Below are 27,117 nucleotides of genomic sequence, written 5' to 3' on the forward strand. Positions count from 1 at the left end.
TATTTGTAGAAACTTCTTCAATAACTTTATTTGTATGTTTCTTCCTTCATAGCTCTTCGTCAATGGCTTGTATGCAAGTGACAAAGAAGTCTGGATTGGATTGACTGATGGAGGAATAGAGGGGCAGTGGAAATGGGTAGATGGGACACCACTGACCACAACGTAAGAAGCTATGCTCATGTCTCTTGGAACCTGTGGGGACAGGATAGAGTAGTATTTATTCTTATTGTGGATGCCTCTCTGTGTCCTGCAGGTTCTGGGGCAAAGACCAGCCCAACAGCTTTGACGGGAGGAACCAGGACTGTGTGGAATTCTGGCACAGTGCGAAAGGGACGGGCACCTGGAATGATGAGATCTGTAACATAGAACAACAGTTCATCTGTCAGATTTAGTTTAAATGTACAGAGGTGCTGAGGTCTGGCTTGCCATGCTGGCCACTGTTTGATGATCATTATGTATCAGTGTAGTCCTAAAGTATGCATACTGGACTGTTGTAAATTGGAAATAACAGAAATATCAGACACAATTTGTTTAAAAATGTATATTATGTGACCAATTAACACACAATGATTGATGAGTATTATGAAGTTAAATTTAGCAGATGGCCTATTTTGTGCTGGTGCAAACTGTCTTGGTAATGTGGAACCAGCTTGGTTCAGAGGGGGCTGGGATTTCCATAGATATATGTACACGCTGTAGAAACAATTATGTGATATTTGTGGATTTATGGAATTTGAGCTTGCTTTAAAATGTGTCCTCTGTTTTTTTTGTCTGCCAAAAGCTAACAGCGAGGCAAACATGGTGAAAGTGAAATATTTCTTAGTTTACTCGTGTTGGCTATTTTGCATTCAGTTGTGGCTTCTTGTGTGACCAGTCCAGCGACTATGAAGGTTCACACATAATCCAGTAACCGTTCAATCTGTATTTTATATAAATTAACACATGGAAAAAAAAGCTGCTTGCATTGCAATTAAAATGCTTTTTTGCTTATTCTATATTCCTATAAACACATTTCAATGTATATTCATGTAAACACAGTTTGAATAAAATAATGAATCTTGTGCCACTGGTTTAATGTATCACACTAATAGTTTACTCAGAGTTCATTAATATGATCGAGTAGTTTGGACACCTAAAGCTATAGATATATATAGTTATTAGAAGGATTATTGCTATTTAAAAAATAAATAAATAAGAGTATTGGTAATTACCTGTGTTGGCTCTCCAGCAACACTATCCTTTGTATATGTGAAATTGTGAACAAATTCCACACATTAATCAGTAGTGACTAACGTGATCCAGGTTATGGATTAGGTTATGGGATGTCATTAAGAAGTATTAGTGTGTAAGGCCTTGTTAGTTAAGGGAATACATCACCCCAAAAATCCCCATGATCAATTTCTCCCCCTGTGTTTGTTTTTCTTGCATGCCTCTAAGGTGAACGAAGAACTCAAAAACTGAGAAAGGTCTTAATGAATAGCAGTAAATGGGAGCCACGTTCATAACAACTGTGAAACTATATCCAAACGTATGTTCACAAACTCTCAAACAACCCGCGCAGTGTAATACAACCCTAATTTATCCAGCTGTATGCTCACTTCATCCCAAATGTTTGCTAAAACCTTACTATTTAAAACACTACAGCATAAACAGTCTGTTTCCTCCGTCTTTCTTCAGTCAACGTGGAGGCATGCAAGAAAAACTATTTTTTCTTTAAGAATTCAAGGTAACACACGGTAAGTAATTTATATAAAAATTAAAGTTTTTGGAGTGAAGTATTCTTTTACCAGTTAGTGTCTAGTTGTGGCTAAAAGTGGCCACTGTATTCAATATTTTTGATGTACATCCTTAGTCGACTCCAGGACTCTGTGACATCACTGTTGGGAGTGAAAACAGGCTTGAAACCACATTTGGAAACACACTGCAACACAATGCAATAAAAGGCACTCACGGCCAGCACATGTCAACAATGTCAACAAAGCACAGAGGAGCTCGGACTACAACACACTCAGAGGGGGAGTGACTTCTTTCTCTGCTCAGATAGACATTAATCCACTATATCTTTACATAGACAATAGTTGTGTAATGCTATATTAATGCTCCGAATATCAAATTCACACCCTTTAAATACCCAAATATTTTTTTTTATAAACATGAGAATATCACCATCTACAGCATTGCAAAATGAAACAGTACAACATTACAAAGACGTTGAGTCCGTCACATTGTTGCCTGTATCTTCTCCATCATTTGGTCCATACAGTCCTACTCATTCCTCTTCAGACCGCCTTCGCAGTAGCCGAAGAGTGTGTCCTCACTTCTCTCTCGGTGCTGGAGGTGTTCCCTCCATTATCTTCCTCCTCAGATAAGGAAAGAATATTAAATATAAAAAATGCACAGTATATACAGTGAAATAGAATAGTATTGAATGAACTAACTAAACAGTAGTGCAAAGATTAACCAACAGCAAATATATTTCACAATATGTCACAATCAGAATAAGGTTTGTCTATCTAGAATCTCTACTCCCCATCCACTCAAACAAGGTGGTGAGTTCTCAGTTTGGCAAAAGTGATGAGTGGGAGCAGCTCCATGTACACTGACACCAAAAAGGTAAATTAAAATGTCTCTTTCTTTTAGAGATGTATCAAAAATAAAATGTTAACTTCATTAAACCCTTTGGAGCTCAAGATCATAAAAATGCATCTCGCCACTCCAAGCTCCACTATAATAGTAACTGCTACCACTTTTTAGGCTTTTACAGATTTTTGAAATTCTTTTTAGTTTTGAAATTATTCTAATTTCCACTCTCTCCATTCATTCTCTATATGTAATTTGCTAATTTTTATTTTGGTTTTAAAAACTTCTGTATTCTAAGCCATTTTTTCCTATTTTTAGTAAATCTGGTCTCCTTTTGTAATGCCCGTATAACCTTAGCACTGGAATGAACAATAGTGCTATTTACACATCGGGTATTGACAATGCTCACTAGCTGCTGCACGACTGTACCCAGAGAGTTCTGTCAGGCCGAGCGAAACCAAAGACCTGAGCAGACACCATCCATTTCTATTTCTAGCGCTACGTGCTGTAACCCTCCAACATTGCAGCTCCAGATACACTGAGCATGTGCCATACCCTGTTGTTCAAGACCGTGTCCCAGCCTTCATTCAGTAGCCTTGCTGCGACCTGTGTTTGAGTATGTTTGCGTGGCTGCCTCAGACCGACCTCATAATTCATAACAAACTCCAGTATGTTCTGTTGTTTCCTCTAGCCTCTCCCGTTTTATACCTTCTCTGCTTCTACTTCTTCTTTTCTCGGTTTGAATGGCAGATCCCAAACAGGTGAAAGGTGTATACTGCCACCTTCTGAGTATCAGGTGTAAGCAGGAGGCAACCTCCGGTTCTGCTGAGTGAAGCCGATGTGGAAGTGTCTTAAAATGTGCATTCTGTCTACTGACAGTAGGGGGCAACTCCTCCGGTTGCAAAAAGAAGTCTGATTGTATGGAAGTCTATGATTAAATGACCAGACTTACTTACTTACATACTTACTGAGGTAATAAATCAAGTGACATTTATTACCTCAGTAAACATTGTAAACATGAGTTCATGGTCACAATTGCTAGTTTCAAGTCTTCTTCAATACAGCATGATGTTCATTTATTAACGTATGGTCCCCAATAAAGTATGTTAGACATTTTCTTTAACTGGACAGTTTTTCAATGTTGCTTTTCCCCAGGACAGCATGGTGCCATTTAAACCTGTGTGGCCAATTTGCTGAAAGAACTTTCTCCTTTCTGTTTCTTTCTTATAATACATGGATATGATTATTTTGTGATACCTCTTTCTGTTTCTGTCCCACTTTTTCTGCCACCTCTCAATTCCTTTTTGTCGTCACTGTGTTTCCTTCTCCTCTGCCAAGTGGTATCGGTGCAGTTATTACATTTTTTAAGACCATTTCTGCAAGCGTATCAGCACACTCATTCCCTTTGGTGCACATCTGTGAGGTCTCAGCAAACAATGTAGAGTCAGGCCTGGATCTAGACAAAGAGGGGCCTAGGCAATAATATATTTTGCATTTGTTTGTGTCGGATTATCATGTCTTTCAAGATTATTGAGATCAAATAAACCAAACAACTTTTTTTCCCGGTCTTTATCTACTGAAAAATAAAAATGAAATTAATGAAATGATTTGTTTTGTTTTCCAGTGAAAAGACACCATGGCCTATGCTTCCAAGATATACCAATCCATTTGAGAAAAGATTAGTAAAACAGATTTATTTTTACTTCAAAGCTTGTGCTTTAGTGGTCGAGTTCAGTCTTCAACAGCACCCAACAACAAGCAGAGTGCACACACTCTCCACAGGCTGAGAATACGAAAAGCAATTAGCTGAGTAAAGCAGCTGCATATATCTATACTGACATATTTGTAATTTGTAATAAAATAAATAGTTTTCGTATAATTTGTATTAGTTACAGCTGCATTTTGCTTATTAATACTATTTTATTGCAGATTCCTGGCGGTAAAGATAGAGAGGACCCTGAGCCAGAACAAGTGGTCCTTAATTACAGGCTGATACATTTACAATTTTGTTTGTATGGCACTTCAGTGATCTGAAATAGAAATAGGCAATCTATTTGTGTGGCAGTAAATGCAATACAGAAATTATTCACTTGAAGTGTTTTGTTGTGAAAAAAAGAAAAAGTGTTTTGTTGTGGAAAGTTTCCTCTCACTTAAAGCACATCAGATTAAATCAGTGAAAAGAGCTAAATTGGTGATTAATTCTGCTGTTGGAACCATTTCAGTGCAAAACAGATTAACGAATGATCTTTGAAATGGGGTATAATGAAGCAGACCAAGGACACAAGGAACCCTGTCTCTTATGTAATATGCGTTTATGACGGCTGTAGAAAGACTGACTTACTGGCAGGGCTGGGCAAAGGTATAAACAATTTGATGTGATGTTGTACAGTATGTTGTACAGTATGGTGCCAATGACATCTCTCTTGATATCTTAAGATTATTCACAACATATTTCTACATCACCAGCAGCAGTTACTAAAAATACTAACTTTTAATAAATTGCCAAACCTGTTTTAATGATTCAGATTTACTGTAAATGGATGCTAACAATAATGGTTTTCAAAATTGCTTTCAGAGTGAATTGTTTCTTATGACACTGAGACACAGTTTCCCTACATGAGCATGTTTGGTTATCACATCAAATGAATGTAGAAGCAGCACAAGTGGTGAGTTCATGTGCTCTCTTATATTTGCCAGTGGTGCCCCCTCCTGGTAAGATACAATTCCTGTCAGAGAAGCCAAACTCTGGTCCTAAGCTTGCATGTAGTGGAGGGGCCCATGAGCTCCAGAGAGATAGAGCTCCTTTATGAAGGTGGAAGGCTGTTTTTTATATTTTATATTCCCATCACTGCGCTATGTTCAGAATAACATATTAATTCAAATGCCTGCTCTCTTTTAGCGGTAATAAACAAATTACGATGTAAGCCAGTTATTAAGGTTTGAACGTCCATTAAGTCAAACTTTAAAAAATGCTGGATTCTACGATGGACAGGTTATGAAATGATGGGCCCCTCAGAACAAACACCTGAAGGGAAGCCTTTCTACCAACCAAAACACATCACCCCCCCCCCCCCCCCCCCCCACCCCTGTAGTTGCTTCTTTTTCTATTTTTTGTAGCTTAACTCTAACAACTCTGAACTCTACAATTCTGCTGTCGGCTTAAACCAAAGAGTCTTCAGAGACTGCCTAAATCCTCTCAATGTGCAGTTGTATGAGGAAACAAGATAGCGGCTCTGTTAGAAAGCTCCTTATAGACACTGTGAACATTATAATGTGTTCTACATCGTGATGTAACCAGAAGAAAAAGACTATTGCAGAGCTGATAAAAGCCCTCCAGGAATCAATTTCGAAGATGCTAGAAAATTGCCTAAACAACGTGTCGGTTGCAAATCTGGCTGACAAAGCTCGCTGGTGTGGGATCCTGGCTGATAAGGATAGTGATGAATGCCTGAGTGTGTGGATGAATGCTGGTATCAGGTAATCACGGAACAAGTTGCTACCATCTCATTCAAAGATAAACAACTGCCTTCCCAGGGAAACATCTGGAAAGAGCTTTTGTGGCTGGAAACTGAGTGCTAGAGGCTGCAAAAAGCTGTCAATCAGAACACTGAGGACTACAGAGGGTATTCGAAATCAAAAGAAAAGATCTTAGAAGGAAACAGCAGAGATTTGAGAGGACAGCTGCAATGTTATACGCTTCCTTCACAAGGTGATCACCTCAGAAGTGCAACTCTACTATTTCCTCAAATGGCTGGAAATTGATTTGGACAATCTGTCACAGCACCACCTGTCAGCTCTGCAGGATTGATACAAAGTACGACACAAGAAATTTCACCAAGACGCAGAAAAAACTGCGATTGACAAGTAAATATCTGTTCTTTATGCCCGAGAGCCTTTTTTATTCATGACTGTGGGTAGCTGTAAGATTGTACACGTCACCTGCCAGGATACAGCTGTCAGAGAAAAAGAGGTAACGAGTTGGTGGAACAGCTCCGGAAGGACACTAGGTTGAAGAAGGCCAACATCACTAAGAATTTAGATGTGATGGAGTTTCAGACACTAGCAGCTTGAACATTCCTCTGGTTTGGCAAAGAAATCCTCCGATGGCTCAGCGTGAGAGTGCACATGCATTGAAAAGAGACTGATAGCGGACCTCAAAAAGGAAAGAGGTGATCTGATTTGATCAGCAATTAGATATATTCTGGAAGGGTTTAAGACACAGGAAACTGATGTGAACACAGAGAAGGTGAAGCTGAATAATTTCAGGGATGCAAGTCCCCATCACCAAAATGCAAGTTTAATTTTGGCGGAGAAATAATACAGGAAAAGGTATTTGGTCAATAAAAACTACTTTATTCACTTTTTTGTTTATCTACAATGCATTTCTTAAAAGCTCTGACCTCTTGAAGACTGTACAGTTAAAACATTCAATATGTATATATGATTGCATAAAATAAATATGTACTTGGAGACAGTCTGTCGATTCAATTCCACCCGTGTAGGAAAACAGGACATAAAGTGTATAAATGTGTAGCAGACTGCAAAAATCCACCCGTTAGTGTAAATAAATATGTGTCAAAAAGATATTTGACACAAAAATGACAGCATCTGCAATAATTTAATTTGTCTGCCTTTTGGCTGACTATCATGGTAAAAATAATTGCTATGAATTAAGTTTGGACATTAATAGGTGTATAAATAATCTCATTTTAACTTTTGCTATCTAAACTACAATAATATCACAAATTCACAGTCCTAACACAATTAAAGTTTGAATTCAAGATTTTAGATGTGGCATTAAAATTAATGAGTTATTAAAAAACTCCAGATGCCAGTCAGGTAATTTAGTAAACTGCATATTTAAAGGGTCAGTTCAAACATATAAATACATCTAAAAGGGACAACACAACACCTACATTTAGGATTAGAGTTAATCCTATCCCTAACACACGCCCGCACGCACACACACACACACACACTTATTGCTGGTTTTGGATTCTCAGTTCAAATATATTCAAGTTTAAATTCACCTCTAAAGAGAAGCTTTGGTTAAACCATCCCCTTGCTGAGTCTTCACTCTATAATCTCTCATTACATGTTAAATACATCCACACAACAGTAACACATTAAAGGGATTCTCTTATACTTGAGAAATGGTGGAAGTAACAGAAAACAGAAAACTACAAACACTAATAAGTCTTTGTACATCAAGAAGAATTACAAGAATATTAACAGTGTGCAGTCTGGTCCATGTTGTGTTTAGTGCAGTTGCGTGAGGTTTGGTGAAGAGTCAGCGAGACATCATTCGCACAAACTCTGTGGAAAGAAAAGATGTGTTGTTACTATTGGTTAAGAAAAAGGATAGTGTCACCATTAAGTGTATTCTTTCTTCCACCATCTCCTTTTACTTCTTTCCTTAGCCTGAACATCCACCTATAGCTTGATTGAAATTTACACTCTGCTCCCTTTTTGTCCCCCCCCAGTTTCCTTACCTAAAGTATCAATCACTCACCTTCAAAGTCCACCTCTCCGTCCCCATTGAGGTCAACGTCTCGCAGGATCTCGTCTATCTCGCGGTGGGTCAGCTGCTCCCCCATTAGCTTCTTCATGGCTTCCCTCAGCTCTCCAAGGCTGATCTGACCATCGCCATCAGAGTCAAACTGGGAAATGAAATCGACGGGTTTGAGAAAGCACATGAAAAGAAATGCATCAGAAGTGAACGTTGGGGAAAGGGGTTGGTCTATTTGGCTGTAAGTTCATAAATTATACTGCTTACCTCTTTGAAGGCGTCTCTCAGCTCCTTGACTCCAATCATATCTGCAGTCTCAGCGAGCATCTTGGGACCCATCAGTTCAACAAAGTCCTCAAAATCCACTTTGCCGCCACCTAGAAAATAAGTACGTACAGAAGACACTGTTCACAGATCGTTTTTGTGTCTTTAACAAGCAAGCAAATTGATGACCAGACTGATTGGTTCGGAATCGCAGATCACTCACAGATCTGCTGGCTGAGTTCTATCAATTCCATCTCCGTCGGCATGTATCCCATAGTCCTCATGCACTCGCCCAGGTCCTTACAGCTGATGAAGCCATCCTTGTCTTTGTCAAACTCCCTGAAGGCCTCACGCAGCTCTGCAGGGAAGATGTGTGAAGAATATTTTCAAAGTCAAACAGAAGGTTTGAGGTTTGATAGGAAGAAGGTGTTTCAGGAAAAAACTAGAGAATGATGACGATGCAGTGAGAGAAGGAGTGAGGATTTTGAATTAAGCTTTTAATATCTCCGTACCTTCCATTTCCTCTGGTCGTAGATCTCTGTCCTGCGGTGGTGAGGATAGAAGACAGGACACACATACAGAGAAATCAGGTGACAGTCAGTCAGGTAAAAACATACACTTTAAATCTCATGTCTCTTGTTCAGTTTCTCATACGCACATTTGGAAAAACATGCAAATAATAGTTTTTAGTTCTTCAGCTTCTAGTGGTTATTTAGCTCGTGTGAAGCATTTTTGTTCCATGTTCAATCGTCTGAGCAGGGATCCTACTGCTGGATTATTTGGGTTTTGATCTGAGTGACCCAAATAATCTGCTACACAAGCTTGTGTCCAATCTCTGGTGGAGAAGCTTTGAAGGTCTGCTGTTCATATGCACCATGACGAGCATTCAAAACGCGTCATAAAAAATAAGTCCTGCACGTCTGTTTGCACACAAACACGCAACAAAGCTGATGAAATGGCACTTGCAAAATGAGGCCAGAACCTACATTTTTTTTCGAATTGAGTTGGAGTTCCTGTTTCAACAGGAGCACTTTTAGCTTCAGCCATACACAAAAAAAACAGTTGACATTATATTTTGAATTGTAGCGTGTGGTGGCATGAACAAAAGGTAATGCCAGGATACGTTTGTTCACAAGATGCTCAGCAGCAGGAATAATACAGGCCTGGATTAGAGGATGCAGGGGAGAGAACAGTGGCAGGGATTACAGCTGTAAATTGTATTGCAAATCACCACAAAGGATTAATGGTTTTTCATTTCCCAATCTGCAGATGCTGATTTTTTTCATCTGCATCTGCACTGCTATTCGTCCGGGACTTGATTAACGGACCTTAACACACCTGTGCAGGCTGAACATGCAACAAACACACCACGTACCAATTTGTCTTTTTTGCTAAAATGAGTGACAGTCAGGTTGAGCCAAGTTTAGGCACAAAGGAAAGTATGCAAATGTTTTCCTTGTTGTTCCCATGTTTTTTAGTTGTCGGCTTTCATTCCCAAACTATTAATACCACTGAGTGCTTATTAAAGTTGTTGAAGGACAAATATTGTGGCACCAAAATTTGCTTTAAGGATTTCAGTAAGTCGATCATGTAGCAAAAACGAGATGCCACTGTGCTCCTGAGGGACTTCAGTTTAGCATTTTAGAGAACAAAGGGGATTATGGGGGATTATAAACCAGTAAATGCCGTCAACCTCACACTATCCATCTCATAGACTAATCTGTGTACTCTATTTAGGAATCCTGTCTCTTTCCTCGATCCATGACTGTAAGTATTAACACAAAGTTGTCCTACAAGTTCAGGACTGTGTGACTCAGAAAAGATGCTGCTGGGTTTCTGGATCGATGCAAGAAACTTCTAACACGGACCATTATCAACAACAAGAAATGTAAGGCTAATTCGTACTTTCCGAGTCCGCGAGTGTCGCTTTTGTCAGCATGACGAAAATGTCAATATCTGCCCATGTCAGCACGGGTCTGCATACCCTACTTTACTAAAATTGTGTGCAGCAGACAGCAAGTTCCACACTCCAGTCCATTTGGTGGCATATGCACTACTACCTGGTTTGCCAAGAAGAAGATAAAAGGGCGGGTGTTTGTTTTGAAGAGAGGTGTGTCTGCCGTTACTCACATTTATACAGTTACTCTTCAAAGGAATACAAAGACAGCCAAATGGAATTGAACATATGGCAAACAACGTTCTGGTGTATTACCGCTGGATGGAGTGTGGATCGGGAAATGCGCGTACGACTTGGACCAAACCGGTACAAGTCCGCAGCTGTCCGCTTTAATGAAACGCCAAAAGTATGTCCTAAGGTTAAAGCCATGCTTTGTGAAGCGGTAGCATTTACACATCTTTGAACAAAGTCAGCATGCTAATATTCCTCACAATGACAGTATTTACATGCTGATCTGATTAAATTAGCCTCAATGTTTATTATAATCGTAGTTAGCGCTAATCACAAACTACAGCTCAAAGGAATTGCATTACTTTTTGTAGGTATTTGTATAAATGAAAGTATATTGGACAAATATTTACTCCCCTTTTAGCTCAGTTCTTGGTGTACACTAAGTCCTGACCCTTTTTAAGTTCATCAGAGTGATGAGAGAGAACCAAAAGAGTCAGGCTAGTGTCGTAAAACCAAAACAATTTGTTAAAAGACGCTGAAACACTCGATAGAGGTGCGATAGAGCTAACATAGAGCTGAGGGGAAATGCAGAGTCAGGTGATTATTTCCTGTGGGTGTGTCATTGAGCGACCCCTTTCACACTATATATACTCATTGTGTCCGTTCAGCTCTACAGAAAGACATTAGCTCTCCATGGCCGAAGACAAGAATAGTGTCAGTGGTCATAAGACTGTTTCAACTTTCACATTGAATTACATCCATTCACCAAAGCCAGACAGAGGTCAAATACAAAATATAATAAAATAATTGAGTCTTATAATCAAATTCATCATAAATCAATTATATGTCGCCCTTGTGATGAGTCACTATTGTTACATTTTCTTCTCGACTCAGCCCAAGGTCTTCCAATAACTCATGTCTGGTGCCTAACGCCAGTGAAGCACCTGTGATTAGTGACTTCCATCCTAATGGCTCTTTTAAATTAGTGCTGCTTGCTGCACAGTCAGGAAATGACTCTGTTATTGATTCCTGCCATATACCCCAGCTCTACATAAGACAGTAATCTGATATAAGAGGCACACATGATATTTCCAGCTCTGTTAAGAAAGTGGATTTATGATCTAAATCGTAATTTAGACAAATTGGATGCCAGTTGCTTTGTCATTATCTGTTATATTACCTATTATAGCTTGCGACTCCTGTAGGGTGTACAGTATAGTATGTGCAAAAGGTTCCAACAATAATTTATTTCTTCCTTTGTTCCAAGATGAAAAACATATTGTAAAATAATTTCTGGTTGAAAAACGTTGAACCTTTCCAAGGTTATAATACCAGTTTATTTCATATAGTTTTTTCCCCCCACGATAAATCATATTATGCAACAAAGGTCATCCAGCACAATCACATAAACTCTTATGAAATGTGGTGATATGGGGGTATATAGGATTGATGGGGGTTGACACTCACAGGGTGAAATTATCATTGGTGGAGATGGGATGGAAAGGCTGTGATGATGTCACAACTTCACCTTCCCTTGAACAGGCACTGTGAAAATGGATGGATAAAGAGATTTATGAGAGAATTTGGCTTTCATAATTATGTACTGTGTGTGCATGTATGTGTGTGTGTGTGTGTGTGTGAATACATACAAGCTGGCTCTGTGCAAAGCCCTGTCTGAGGAAGATACACGCAGGCCCCACTAAGTGGTGCAGCATGTTGCAGTTCTTAACCAGAGCGCACAGGGGCTCATCAAAGTCCCGCTCGCTCCCTCCCTCATCCTCGTCATCCGTGTCCACCTCACCTGCACCACCCAGGCCCCCCAGCATGGCGGCAGCCAATGGGGCGCCGCTTCGTTCTATGGGCAACTCCCCCTTAGAGGAGAAGAACAAACTAAATTCGGACCCAGATAGAATTACCACTTATATTCATTGCAATGAAACTAGCTAATTCACACCTACATGTTTATACTGTTATGCGAAACATAAGTCAAATAAAATGTAATTGAATATGTTAAAATACAAAATCCATTTGAATGGCAGTTGTGTCCGATAGGAAAGTTGTTTGCAGCTCAAATGTAGCTTGGACATTGTCAGATGTATCATCAGCATTATCTTACATATCTATCAGTTCAAACTCTTTGATAAATAGTTTTTTCTCAGCTCAAAGGAATTGAATGTATCCTTACCTTCTTCCTTTTACTGTTCTTTTTTGAAGCCTTGTTTATGTTTCCCATCGCCCTGCCCTCTTCTTCCCGTGTCCCCCTCCTCCTGTCCCCAAACTTCTGCCCTGTTACTCTTCCTCTTTCTCTCACGCTCCGGTCAATTGTCACATAAAAGTCCAAAATCCATACTCAATCCAGTGCATTCCATGGGGCAACGTCTTTCCAACCCAGTGAAGCGAAGGCAAATGTTTCCACTTGCACCACTACTCCTAAAAGCGAAGGAGGATCCCTGTCAGTGCACGTGTTACAATCCAAGACCCTATTGGTCAAGTGAGAGGCAAGGTAGGTATATACTGTGCATTCAATCCTAAACTCCTCTAGGTTGTTGAAAGGCTGTCATGATGAGCTTTGAGAGGTGTAGTGTGATATTATGGAATAGCAGCAGGGTGCTGGAGATTGACGGGATGGGGTGGGAGAACTGGGTCATATCTGAGCTGAAACAACCTGCTGCCAGATTTTGGCTCTGATTGCATGACTCAACCATATTTTCCCTCCCTTTCAATCTCTCTTTGCCTCTCTCTCTCACACACAAACACACACTTTTCCCCACCCATTTATCCGTCAGCCCCTCTCGCCACGGGTGATCCGTTGAATTTGGCCCAACTTAATCTAATCCATCCCACCCACCTTCCTCTCCCTGTCTCCCAAACATCATGCTTATGGTCTCAAAATGACTATTCTGGCAGAGAGAGAGAGAGAGAGAGAGAGAGAGAGAGAGAGAGAGAGAGAGAGAGAGAGAGAGAGAGAGAGATGAAGGGGGAGGGCATGGTAGAATTATGGATGTTGGCTGCCTATTTAATCCCTGGCATTTTAGATTAGAGGGAAAGAGTTATGTTGACATGCGATGGGACTACAGGCTTGAAGAGGGAGGAATAGAAGAATAATTATACTTCTTTAATGTACAAAACAGATCAATGTACTTCCAAGTCAGTTCTGCAACATGGAAACAAACACAACAATGGAGCGAACACACCTGTATTTTGAGAATGGCCTGAAATATAAGACGGAGACAATTAGCTAGCACACCCCACGGCCCCTCACTCCCCGCCATTAGCAGACTACTTCACCGGGAGGAGAGCGCGCTGGAGCTCCGGTGAGATGGACCGCCAGTTAGCGGCTGTAGCAACGCCCAAATGGCAGCGACATGGAGTTTGCTGATCCCAGACCGGCCTGACTCCCTGGCAGATCAGCAAACTTTCTGCTGCTGCTCCTACACAGGTTAGACCCAGAGCTGCTGCTGGTTGAATTTGAGTTGCTACAGCCACTAAGGTCCGTTGCCAGAGCTGTCATAAGGACACTAAATGAATTTGCGCAAGAATGCAATAGTTTCTCAGGAAAATTCATATTTTTACACGCATCTACTTTTTTTCCCCCCATGAACCCTAAGAGGCTCCGCACCAACCCCACTCTATAAAATAATAACATAAATATATATTTTTTGAACCATCACTATCTATCATTCAACAGTTATATTTTCTGTATTTTTTTTATCCTCCTTAGAGTCAAATTGTTTTCCCTGCTTACTTCTGATCACATGAACCCAACAGCTGAATGGGAGATCTGTCTGTCTTGGCTAGCTTTGACCATTCAGGTTGTTTGTCATCAACCGTAAACTTTAGCAGACATCATCTCTGCATTACTTGAAATAATTGAGAATTTTGAAAAATATCTAGAGACGATTTTTTTGCTCTTCCTCCTTGACAGTTTAGAGGGAATTATTTGACTTTTTACTTACGACATTTATCTGACAGCAGTAGTTACTGGTTATGCTAGATTATATATTTAAAGTCACTATCGGTAGAAATCTTATGTTACGATTGCATACTTCAAATTAAATTAATATAATAGTTGTTTGTTTGTGGAAAGGTTAGATAATTCTGGTTCAATTCATTGGGAGTCAGGTCAGGTCATAGGTTAGTGGGAAGGTAGAGGTGTGGATCACTGTCCACCACAGATCAATATCCATAAAAAACACCAGATGACACCACAGAAGGGACATTTCATATCATGCACAGTGGCTTTAACATGATAAATAAAATGTAAACACAGGGTTTTTCTGGCAAAAATCATAGTTCAAATATAGAAAAATATCTTGAGCACCGAATAAATTTTAGGTAAAATATAACATTTTATTGTACAAGACTTCTTTTGTTGTTTATTCATTATTATTCATCTTTCCTACTTTTCTTTATATTTCATTATTCCGTCCCTTTAACCTTTACATCCTGAAATGATCAGGTAGCATGAAACCCCAAAACTGGAGAAGCAAAACTAAACTCTTGTTATCTTAACTTAACTTAACTTAAGTACAGTTTTAAAGCAAGTAATTTTTTTTTTTTTATTACTGCACCAGGCTTTGATACACGTGAGCTCATGAACTGTATGAAATTGTATGCTGGTCGTGTGGTGCTGTACGTGTGCCAGAGATTAGCAGCAGTATGTGTAAAGCCAATGCTGAGCGCCTGCAGCCCTAATCCTCTGTGGTCAATTTAGGAGAACTAACACATTTTTGGTGTCTCTCTATTTCTCCATATCTTTCCATGTGACGTTTCATCTGTTTCCTGAGATTCACGTTTTTATATCTCCCTACACATTACAACTTCTCAATTCTTTTTAAATACTGCGGCCTCCTTTTCAGTGCACATTTCTTGTCAATCTTATTTTCTTCTGATTCAATATTACCTGGGCAGGTACACACTATAAACTAAAAGTATGATATAAGGCCTTTACACACTTTTTAAAAAATTCATCAGATGCTTTTTGCAGAATACAGACATTTATCCATGAGCGGCTTTCTGATACTTCACCCTGCCAATGTATCACCAGCAGAGTGCAGCAAAGCTCAGTTTACTGTTACAGCAAATATGAACTTGTGCTCAGCTGTACAACGTACGCACCACCACTAGATGTCAGCCTCCTGTCTTGCTATTAAAAAAAAAGGCTATCCATTTCAGTTACAGGAACATTTGTGCGTCTTCTTTTTTCTGGATAGGTCACTAAGCAGAAAGGTAGACGAGAGATACGGCAGGGTGGAGTAGTGAGTAGTGAGATGTTGAATGGGATAACCGGATTTCATGGCACAATCACTGAATCTCTAGCAGCTTCACAGACGTGATTCTCCAGCTGAGCACGTGACCTTTCTATGGACCGTGGGGAATTAAAAAAAATAAATACACTGAAAATCTATTTAGTAGAGAGGACAAGAGATGATTTACAACAAAGGATTTGGATCCACAGTGTCTCGGTTATATAATAGTATGTGCCTTAGCCCACTGATCCAGCTGGACGCCCACCAGACTAGCAATTGGAATCCTCAGTCCTGTAACGTTTTCTTGATTCCTGCATTGTTTCCCATCATATATTTTACAGGCATGCACGGAAAGCTTAAGATTCATTTAAATGGAGTCTTCTTTTACAAATACAAAGGGAAGCAAAAAGTAGTAGTAAGTAGGCACAGGCACTTAAAGCAGATCTATGCACACAGAAAGAAAAAGAAAAATAGTTTTTGTCTTGCTCAGTGAAAAGAAATAAAGAAGCACCGACAGCCCACCTCAATCAACAGCCCTGTGTGAACAGAAAGCATTTCAGCTATTAAACCCAAAACAGAGCAGCTGGGTGAGAATGTGTGCTCTATCCCTCGACAACAGTAAGTACACCAGATGCCTGAAAGACAAGGATAGAAGACAACAGAAAATCCCATAAACAGCATGATGGACACACTCCAAAGTCCGGATTTTGCATGTGATGCAATGCTAACAGCTCTGATGTTGGTCAGGTCAAACATTTAGGCTGAGATGGTGTGCGTCCAAGTGTATTTGCATGCTTATATATGCATGTTGACACACAAACACACATTTATCGCAAATGCTTAGATCACTTCAAATGAGGCATACAGGGTGGCCTACAAATTAAAATATGCAGATACTCTCTTTAACCAACCATAATCGAAAAGAATGAAGGCAGCTGGGCAGACATCATCAGATTGTGACTATAAACGAGTTACAGCCATCACAGATAGTATCCGTGTTATCACTAAAAACTTGCATCTACTACGAAGTATTTACCATAATCCGAGGTCAAAGACAGGTAACAATACTACATATGTGCAGAATACTGAGCGTGTTTGACGTCAAACATATAAAGTGCTCATCCCCTCATTCAGTCTTTGTCCGTATACTCTGCATCGTCTATGCATAATGAACAATGCCTTCTGACCTCGAACGTGCACTGACCGTTCTGGCAAATGATTGTACACAGTACATCTGCTAAGACATCTGTGAGGTGAGTCGCAGGGAGCGCGATCAAGCTGAGGTGAATTGAGCTGAGCCCTGCTAAATTAAGATTGGTTTGACTTGCCACACTGACAGATGAAGTCTGCAACCACTTGTCTAATCCACATGTCTGAGAAACAACACAACAGGGCATTCAATTATATCTGCAAGTTGACAAACATTTGTCGCAAATGCTGTAAATCAGTTCAAATGAGGCAAACAATGTGGCTTTTAAATGAAACTATGCAGCCAACCAATGAGTGGAGCTGTGCAGGCATCATCAGATTGTGGCTATATACAAGCTACAGCCTGCAGTGATAGTATCTGTGTCATCCAGCTGTTACAACTTGCATCCATCACTAAGTATTTACCATGATCCCAATGCTTTAAAGACGGGTAATACTACTACATATATGTAGAATACTGAGCCTGTTTGACGTCAGACCTATGAAGTGCTGATCCAATTATTCAGTCTTTGTCCGTACTCTGCACCGTCCATACACATTGAACAATGCCTTCTGACCTTGAATGTGTGCTGATCTCTCTGGCAAATGAATGAACACAGTATACCTGCTAAGACATCTGTGAGGTGAGTTGCGGAGTTAAGATTGGTTTGAGTTGCCACACTGACAGATAAAGACTGCAACCACTTGCCAGATCCACATTTAGGAGAAACAACACAACAGGGCATTCAACTGTTCACATAATGACTGAAAAAGACAAATACATTCCGAATATCAGCTCTTTCTACATCAGCACAAACAATGTATTTGTACTATATTTAATAAAAGCACTATATTTCAAATCATAAGGGTAATCGTTAAAAGGGTATTTGATGAATGATAAAAAAACACCTGTTACACCTGAGTGTAATACGAGATGTTCATTGGTCGTGATGAACTGACAATTATCACTCAACTTTGTAGTTTCCTTCGGCTCTACAAAGCGTTTTAGCATCTTTCAGCTTATTGTTTTGGGGCCCACAACTTTCTCTATATGAGATGCACGAGCTTTCAACTAACTCCAATGTAAAACCATCTGCATCATTATTAGATGTTTAGAGCAACCGATGTGGTATAAAGAGCGAGAAAGTCCGCTAAGGGAGGAGGTTGGGGTGAACAAACAAACAGACGTTCACCCAGGAGGCCCCTGCTCATGCCCCATGTGAAACCAAGACAACATTGACTTATTTTACTTTGGTATTGTTACGTAACCTACGTAGCTGGCGTTAGGTTAGTACGTACGTTACGTAACAAGTGGATTTAGCAACGAACTGGTGAACATAATAGAGTGTTTAGCAAGCTAACAAGACAAATGTCTTTTCTGAGAAATTAATGAGATCAAAGTAGAGCTAAAAGGAGAGTTAATATTCATCAGGTCATCAGATGTACAAGTCCAAATGAATGCTACAGTTGCTGTGTCTGCTGGATATTTAAATAAGTGATTGTTTGCCAATAGGTCAATGTTGGGTTTACAGCTTGTTCTGCTGCCCCCAAGTGGACAAACACAAATCTAATCTAGTCCAACTGTTTAGGAAGAGGAACATGGCAAAACGCATTCAGAGCCAGTTCTATTTCAGACGTGGACACACTATTTAACTATTTAACAGATATTCAGCAAATAGTCTTTCAGTTTAAGACAGAACCATTTTAAGAGTGAGACAAGGAGGGGAGGGAAACAAAGAAAGATGAAAACCATATTTCAAGAAATAAATAATATATTATTACTTTATCGTACCTGAACTTAGATCAAAACCCAAGACAGAATAGTTCATTTAAGAAACAAGTGATGGTACAGTCAGCAGAGAATTTCAATTCAACCTTACATAATTTCACAGACACATATGGCGGTCTCGATTGTCCCACATTCCCTAATCTCATTCTCGCCCACTTACCCATTCCCAAAAGGAGGATAATGGGTCTTGCACCTGTCCAGATTTTGTTTGTGCATTTAAATGTGACCTAAAAGTTCCCAGAGGTCCTATGGATTAGAGATTCTCTGCAAAAATTGGACAAAGGGATAGAAAGTCACAGGAACATTGGAACGGCATGTTCTTTATCTCTATCCAGGAGTATAGGACTCAACTGTTGCTGCTAAGCGTGCCATCGTGGTAATGCTTCAACTAACCCTCTTTCAAATCTATCTACTAAAGCTGTCATGTTTTTTTGTTCTTATTGCATTGTATGCACTGTCTACAAATACAGACATTTAACAATAGAGTTCTGTAAATTGATGTGTTTTCTGTCAAAGACTCAATCGGTTTTCTAGATATGTATTTTTTTTTACTTTAAAATGTAGAGGGCAGTTCTTGTTTCAGAGCATAATGTACTTTTTGTATGACAAAGAATATTGAAAATCTACCTTTATGAAAATGTATGTACGTAGTAATAATTTGTAATTAAAATTCATGTAATCAGAGATCGAATGAGAGATCTTGAATTCCGCCAACACAATATGTGGTAAACTCTTTCATGTGGATTTTGTGGATGAAACAGTATCTTTTTTTTAATTTCAGTGGACAAAAGTGCATTTTGTGCAACGATACCACAGAACTCTACCACAGAACTGTGCCTGACTGGCAAATTGACTAATTCTAATTGGCAAAAATATTAGATTTTGTATGAAAGGATTTGTGCTAACTATTTTACATGTGGTAGGAGAAAGATTATTTAGAACAAAACGTTTGTTATTCACCGCCTTTCTTATTTTAGTTTGCACGATGCCTTGATGTTTCTAGTTGCGAGTTGCAATTCATGTAGGTATTTAGAACTCAAGTAATTACAGCAATAACACAGTGTTCATATCTTTACACTGTGTTATTGCTGAAAATATCAAGTCCAGCCTTAAAAATGTTAAGGTGCAGTAAACTTACACATTATGAAGAATGACCAGAGTGTGAGTTTAAGCTGCATTTTAAAGAGTTGGATTAGCTATATGAAAGAAAAATAAGTTTTACGGTTTTTGTGTCACTGTTAAAATTATAGTTAAAGATAAATAACATTTATTCAGGACCAGAGCATAAGGCCGCATTCAGACCTAGCTTCTGCGTGGTAAAAAACAGCCTTCCGGTAACACTGTGACGGTGCTATAAAAAACACAGGGTTGCCTAATCAGAAAATACTTCTTCCCGTAATTCTGGAGGGCATGTACAAACATATTTTTTGGTTTCATTTGAATAACGTGTTGCTTTGTACAGTGACACACTCTTAATTAGCTTATCAAGCAGGTTGACAGCTTTATGGTTCATGTGTCCACTGTATTGGTGGTGATAGTCATATCACCTTCGCCCAGCTATCCCCTTAATGCCTTGTTTATCCTGCTGCTAGCTGGAAGAAAAGTTGCTTTTTATGTTTGACTTTTAATTATTAAATGTTTGCATTTAAACCTTTTTCATTGGTGAAAGCAGTGATGCATTTTATTATTCAATATGCCTGCTCAGTAGTAACCAACAAATAAGCTGACTCATAAGCCATGTTTTGCATTTAATAGTTAGAAATGAAGCAGAGTAATTAAACTGCTGTAAAACGTGGATTAGCTTGCCGTCACTGCGAGTCTTCACTTTAAAGCTGATTAAATCGCTCACTGACTCTGACTGAGCCATTCATTTACAGTTGGATGTGCTGTATCTGTCAAACACATTCATGCTTGTCAGCAGAAAGAAATCTGGTGCGTCAAGTGTACTCTGAGTGACGTTGTTTAAGGGATGTACGTCTAGCCGACTCCTGTCCCCTCACTCGCTTAAGCTGTAATCTCTCTTTACACCGCAATCAATCTCCTCTCTCTATCCTTATGACATCCATCCATCCTTCTTCCAGCACTCCCTTCTTTCACTTTCTCATCATTTTGCTCCATCTGTTGCTGAGTGTATGGATGACTCATCTGAGCAATGAGAGCTATAGAGGATAAACACAGAAGCAGCAGCAGAACTCTCATTCTTCATAGTGGAGTTGATGAATTTCTTGTGATCGTAAACAAATGTTGACCCGTTCACTAAGCCCTGTTGTGCTCTCTGCTTGGTCTGAAAGCCCACGACTCTGAGGGCCCGTTGCTCTGAAATTACACACTGTGAACTTGAAGTTCAGTGACTGCTGGCCTACTTTCTAGACTCTGTTATATATTGCTAGATTTAACAGATAATCTTTAAATTATAGCGGAAATCACAACGTATGGCTTGGTACGACTCGTAATGAAATATGTTTCATTTTGGCTGAAAATACACTTTAACAGCTTTTCTGTGAAAGTACAATAAACAAAAGTGGGAGTTAGTTTTCAGGATAATGGGCCATCGGACTAAGGGCATGGCACCTTCTGCTCTTACACACAACATACGCAGTTAACAATGATAACGCTCAAAATTCTCTGTATTTTTTTGAAACAATGGATTCTGGATTCAAGACAGAAGTAGACAAACAACAGCTTCTCATTTCTAGCTGAGAACTCTCGATTTTGCTGTCTGAAATGACAACTTTTGTTGGGAGATTTTATCAGCTGTAGCTTGCTAGCTTAAGTTAGGTGTCGCTAAATGAGGTCCATTAACTATCTCTTCAATATTCATAACAAATCAATAAATATCAATCATCATGAATTTCATCATTTAAATTAAGTTATTAGGGAGGTAACGCTGCTGCCTATTTTCATACAACAGTTCACAAACATTAAATGTAGTTGGATATGTTAAGTGTTTTGAATGGATATTCATTTCGTCGTAGAGTTGGCATGATTGATTATTGAAAATATTGAGAGGGTTAGGGTTGAGTGCTAATATAGGGCCAACCTCGGGAGATATTCATGTAAAAGCAACTTGACCAACATTTAAACTTGCCATCCTATTTACATACAGAGCTGCATGCTGAAAGGGGCTAATAAGTGGAACAGCGTGAAACTGGTAGCTGGACTATGTGCTGATTCACATGCCTGCCTTGCATGTGTGTGCGCCAGGCGGCAACTTCCGGGTCTGAAAAGTGAAGCTAATGCAGATGTGCCTTAAACTTACATTCTTTCTAATAACCAGCAAGAGGCAACTCCTGTTGTTACACAAATAAGTCTGATTTTTAAAAAGAAGAAGAAATGATCCTACTTCCCACTTGATTTTACCTCAGTAAACATTGTAAACATCATGTTATGGTCCCATTTAGAGTGAAATAGACAATAAATCAGGGTATGTTTTAGTCCGTGGCTACCTTGTGATTGACAGGTCGCGACCTCGATGTTGTCTTGTCTACATTTTCGTCTTACAACTTTAACCATTTCACTGTGTGTTTTCAGTTTGTAAAAGTTAATTGAGATATTTTGATCTCCTAAAAATGTCCTATTCATCATTCGGTTGAACTTAGCTCCACACTCTTCTCACTTCTGGTTGCAAAAAAACAAGATGATGGCCAAAAAACAAAATGGTAACGGCCAATATAGTGTACGTGTGTGAGTCAAACACATGTTAACAGCGCCACATGAGACACCTGGGATACCTGTAACCTCCAGTTCAGTGTCTTACCTGTCCGAAAACTGAGTCAACGATGGGTCGCAGCTTTCTCCTGTCTCCCTCTTGCAGCCAGACGTCATCGGGCTCTCCCACGGGGGAAGATAAACTCAAGGCCTTGGCCTTAGACTTTGGAGCCCTCTTTATGCTAGCTGAACTCCATCGCCTTAATGATTCGATCTTCTTCTTTATGGATCCCTGGAGAACGGAGGATGAACAAAGAGGTTGAAATGGAAAAGTTGTCTCACAACTGAAATATATTGAACTCATTGCACACTTTGAGATTGAATTCCTGGAAAGGATGGTATCGGAAAAAGTCAAGGTAAAGAAGCTGCAGGTAGACTTACAGCACACACTACCACACCTATAGGTGAAATTGCATCCAAACAAATAGCATTTAACATTGAACATGTACCAATTGATGAGAATTATCAGTTGTTACACACAGCATTGCTCTAAAATGATATTGCTTTTTAATAATAAATAAAAATAATTCAATTTTTACAAACAAATAAAGTGAATAGGGTGTCCACGTGTGTCAGAAGACAAACACTAGTACACCACAGTATATCATGTTGAGTTTGTATGAGCACAAGTGGCAGGATTTAGGACACACCAAAGACATATTTTGGCATGTACATCCACTGACCTTCTTAACTAACTTCCCCTCTGACACCTCCACGGATGATATGCTTTTGGCGTCAGTCATCTTTGCAGCCCAGCTAGCACACACAGAGACGTCCTCTTTCTCTCCGTCTCTCCTCCTGTCACACTCTTGTCCACTCTTCCTCTTTATCTGTCCCTAGAGCATCTGACACTGGTTGATAATCTGAGGCGTATAGCCCACTGTTGTTGCTCCTCCTCTCATCCCTCCCCCTGTATCTGCATTAATCACTCACTTTTTCATCCGTCAGCTTCAATCCACCTCTTCTCTTGGTTTCTCTCCCTGTAAACATTGCTACCTCACAAAGATGCTTGTCCATTCAGGCACAAGGAGAAAATGTCTTTCATTTTAAACTTGTGGTGTTCATTAGCATGTTAATTCATGTAACTCATTTTCCTGCCTTTGGGTAAACATTCACTTTTTTATTGATTCAAAAACACAATAAATTATATTATTTTTTAGAAGTGTGTCAGTTGCACACATCTTATCATTTTTTAGCTTGACACTATTTTCTGTCCATGTATGGGATATCTCTAATAATCCCATATTTATTTTCCTCTCTGATCTTGTCTGTTCCGACGCTGATGTAGGCCTGTCCTCATTCCTCTGCACTTCATGGTGCTACCCATTCTATATTACATTTACCATATGGGCCCGTGCAGTGGATGTACAAGCACACACAAAACACTTCCAAAATGTACAACATGATAACAAAAATAACAAAAAACGCCATTCTGAGAACTTTTTGCTGGATTTGGTTTAGTATGAAATTACATCTACTCTTTGTAAAATGACAGGGCAGGACCAGTTTTGGTAAAGTGTTTCAAGAAGACTCGACTAACTGAATGGAGCTATCAAGGGTAGGTTATGAATTTCAGAAACTTTTTTTTGATATTTGTTGAGATTCTTTTTACATCCCAACAGCAATCAATAAATCAAATGCTCTGACAAAAACAACAAAAACAAAAACAAACAGGTATCTGTTGCAGAACTGTTTTGAATCTGTACACTCATTTCATTATTAATTTAATTCTTCCCAAATAAAAACATTTGACAGACTACCTGCCTTTCTATCCGCCTAAGTGCTCACACTCTGTCCGAGCACAGGAATCGTTCAGACAGGAAACCCCCCAACTGTCAGTTTCCTTTATCTGTGTCATGTGTGTCATCTGTGTCCACTGCCCTTTAGGAGACTAGCGGCAGGTCCTGAGTCTATTAATTCCAATGGGAGTTGTGAACGTGAATTATGAGTTATGACCATTTTTTTCACAAGTAAATATTGGACCCATTTTTCACAAGCCGAACATATGATACTCTAGTGTTAGCAAAAGATAATGCAAATATGAAAAATCAGCTTTCATCCATCCACACAACATTCACAACACTTCCAAACAACCTGGAGGGATAGGGGGGTGGGGTGGATGCCCCCTTAGAGTCATTAAGCTGCTAGCTTGGCACTGACAATGAGCAAGACCATTGTAAGTACACATTCACTATGATCATTTTGAGGGAGTGGCTTTGGAGGGAGGTCTGAAGGGACGGGCTGTCAGTGTTGCAGACTTTCTCATTAGATTTAACAACTTTTGGCACTAGCGCAGTTTGGCACATGAGCAAATGTAGATTCCTACAACAGAACCCCAAAAAGGAGAAAAACAGCAGCGTGAAGGGCTCAGCAGAGCAAGAGCTGACAGGTGGCTGAAAGTTGTTTCAGGTTCCTGGCATTGTGCTTGCAGGCTCACTTCCACAGAGTTTCGGACGCCCCCGGTTCCAAATAAAAGTAAACGTCCCACAGACTCACAGTTGAACTTTTACGACTTGGATTGGCAAGAATCAACAGGATATGAAAGGTGACTATGTTACAAAATATCTGGTTCTTTAAAGATACAAGCATGTGTGCATGAACACCCAAGGTGCATTTTCTGTATGGTATGGAAACATCCCCATTCGATAAAACTTCCTCAATTGCTAAAAATAAGTTTATACGCTCGTTTGAGCTTTTATTTGCTTTTGTAAAAAATAAGTGATGCGCTAAATGGATTACGGAAACGCCTTTGCCGAATAAATTCTGACGTTCTGTTTTTATGCGACATGTCAAAGGTTCACTCAAAAATGAATTTAATTAAAATACAGTTCAACTTTAGATTAGACTGCTAATAACCGGGTTAATTAATAACACATTACTCCATAAAGGAGAAATTCATAAGCAATACATTGCAACCTTTCTCAGGTAAATACATTTGTTCTACTTGGTCCAGTATGACCAGTAGCATATGGTGGCTAATGTCAGCTAACTAAAATATGAATATATTTTCACTTTGAACCCTATATTTAACCCTTCCCATTAGCATTAGGAGCAGTAGGTTGCTGCAAAGCGCCGGGGAGAAACTCAAAGTTCAGTGTCTTGCTCAATGACACTTCAACATTTCAGTGAAAAATGTATGAAGTGTTCAAAAGACATAAACACCATGTGGAAAGTAATAAATCAGGTGCTGCAAAGAGAAAAGACTACACCAGAGCTTCCTTCATTCTTTTTGGATGGTGATAATTCTCTTGAAAAGCCATTTGGTATAGCTCAAAAATGTAATGAACTCTTTGTAAATATTGTTAATGAATTAGCTAACAATATTCCTGCTTGTCATGGGAATCCACTGGATTTTAATTTTAAAAAATGGCCCTATTATCTCAAATTTAGTGTGATATTCAAGAAATAAGTGATATAATTGATGATCTTAAAACATCTTCAGCAGGACAGAAAATCCACCTTGTTTTAATAACTATATAGACCCATATCTCTTTTGCCTTGTTTTTCAAAAATACTATAAAAAATTGTAGACAAAGGGATTATGTTTCATGTAAAGTCTAATTTAATTATTTATAAACACCAGTAGGGTTTCCGTAAAGATCATTCAACTTATATGGCTTTACTTAACCTTGTGGATAAAGTTATCTCTGCACTTGATAATAATGAATTTACTTGCAATATTTTCATAGACCTTTCCAAAGCCTTCGATACATAACAATCATATTGTATTGGAAAAGCTGCACAAATATGGATTCAATGATATTGCATACAAATGGTTAAAAAAGTGTGTCTCCAACAGAAGACAGTTTGCTTGTGTTAACGGTTGTTATTCCAACAAAGCCGGACTCATTTGTGGGGTTCCACAGGGGTCCATTCTTGGACCATTATTATTCCTTATTTATATTAATGATTACATGACAAAAAGCCTTTTTCCGATAATGTTTGCAGATGACACAACCCTAGTTCTCTCTCATTCAAATTTCAATTTCCTGATTATGGAAGATAACGCTGGTAGAATTGCCTATGCTACATGGTTCAGATTAAAACAACTATCTTTGAATATAAAAAGTAACTCTATTGATTTATCTATTATTATAATTGAATATGTTGAGATGCCTCAAGTGTTATCTACAAAATTCCTGGAAATCATTGTTGATGAGAGTTTAAATTGGAGTAAACATATTGACTGTGTTAGTAGAAAAATGAACACATGTATTGGAATAACAAGGAGGGTTAGACATCTTGTCTCTGCAAACTGTCTTTATTACAGTATAATGTATCCCTATCTTTTATATTGTAATGCAGTTTAGGCAAGTACTTTTCCTATTACTCTGCAAAAAATGTTGGTCCCCCAGAAACGTTTTGATAGGTTTGCAACCCGATCAGTCAGACATCTCATCTGCTCCTCTATTTCTTACTTTATTTATAAGATACTTTCAGGTGAAGGGGATATTCCTCATCATTTCAAGACCTACTTTAAAGTCAATTCACTCTTACTCAACTCGTCAATCTTCAGATCTTCATCCTCCTAAATTACCTATTAGCAGAGGTCAATTTTCAGTAAGATTTAGGGGTATCAATTATGGATTAACTTTTCCTCTATAAAATGTTTCAAACGGTGCTTAAAAGAAAACAAAATTTCTGTTTTGTAATTGCTTTTTTATGTATTATTGTTAGTGTACTCCTTGTTTTAGCTGTTATG

At 39.0% G+C, this 27,117-nt stretch overlaps 2 protein-coding genes and 1 long non-coding RNA gene across 4 annotated transcripts in view; 1 reads left to right on the forward strand and 2 right to left on the reverse strand.

The window, feature by feature from the left end:
• LOC306695443 (uncharacterized protein) overlaps positions 1-1,061 on the forward strand; it is a 4,718-nt gene extending 3,657 nt beyond the window's left edge. For both annotated transcript variants that reach the window (XM_079158685.1, XM_079158686.1), the window contains exons 6-7: positions 53-162; positions 254-1,061. In XM_079158685.1, coding sequence (XP_079014811.1) covers positions 53-162; positions 254-392 — 249 coding nt within the window. In that variant the 3' untranslated portion in view covers positions 393-1,061. The remainder of the gene's footprint in view (positions 1-52; positions 163-253) is intronic.
• Positions 406-3,236, reverse strand: LOC306695444. Its single transcript, XR_013767076.1, has 2 exons — positions 3,136-3,236; positions 406-2,360 (listed from the first exon to the last, which is right to left on the reverse strand). It is a non-coding gene; the product is annotated as an uncharacterized lncRNA (long non-coding RNA).
• A 3,745-nt stretch (positions 3,237-6,981) lies between these two features.
• Positions 6,982-12,907, reverse strand: cabp2a (calcium binding protein 2a). The gene is made up of 7 exons (XM_079160215.1): positions 12,667-12,907; positions 12,131-12,352; positions 8,866-8,896; positions 8,577-8,711; positions 8,357-8,466; positions 8,093-8,240; positions 6,982-7,896 (listed from the first exon to the last, which is right to left on the reverse strand). Exons 1-7 carry the CDS (start codon positions 12,712-12,714, stop codon positions 7,871-7,873), a joined length of 720 nt encoding a protein of 239 aa, XP_079016341.1. The 5' UTR covers positions 12,715-12,907; the 3' UTR covers positions 6,982-7,870.
• Positions 12,908-27,117: the final 14,210 nt, after the last annotated feature.

This window comes from Pholis gunnellus (assembly GCF_910591455.1).
Source record: "Pholis gunnellus genome assembly, chromosome: 5".
NCBI classification, from domain to species: domain Eukaryota; kingdom Metazoa; phylum Chordata; class Actinopteri; order Perciformes; family Pholidae; genus Pholis; species Pholis gunnellus.

Coding starts and splice junctions, on each gene's coding strand:
- cabp2a (XM_079160215.1), bottom strand. CDS start 12,714: ATGGGAAACATAAACAAGGCTTCAAAAAAGAACAGTAAAAGGAAGAAG. Junction 8,897..12,130: donor GCTTTGCACAGAGCCAGCTT/GTATGTATTCAC, acceptor TCACCACCGCAG/GACAGAGATCTACGACCAGA. Junction 8,712..8,865: donor ACGACCAGAGGAAATGGAAG/GTACGGAGATAT, acceptor TCTTCCCTGCAG/AGCTGCGTGAGGCCTTCAGG.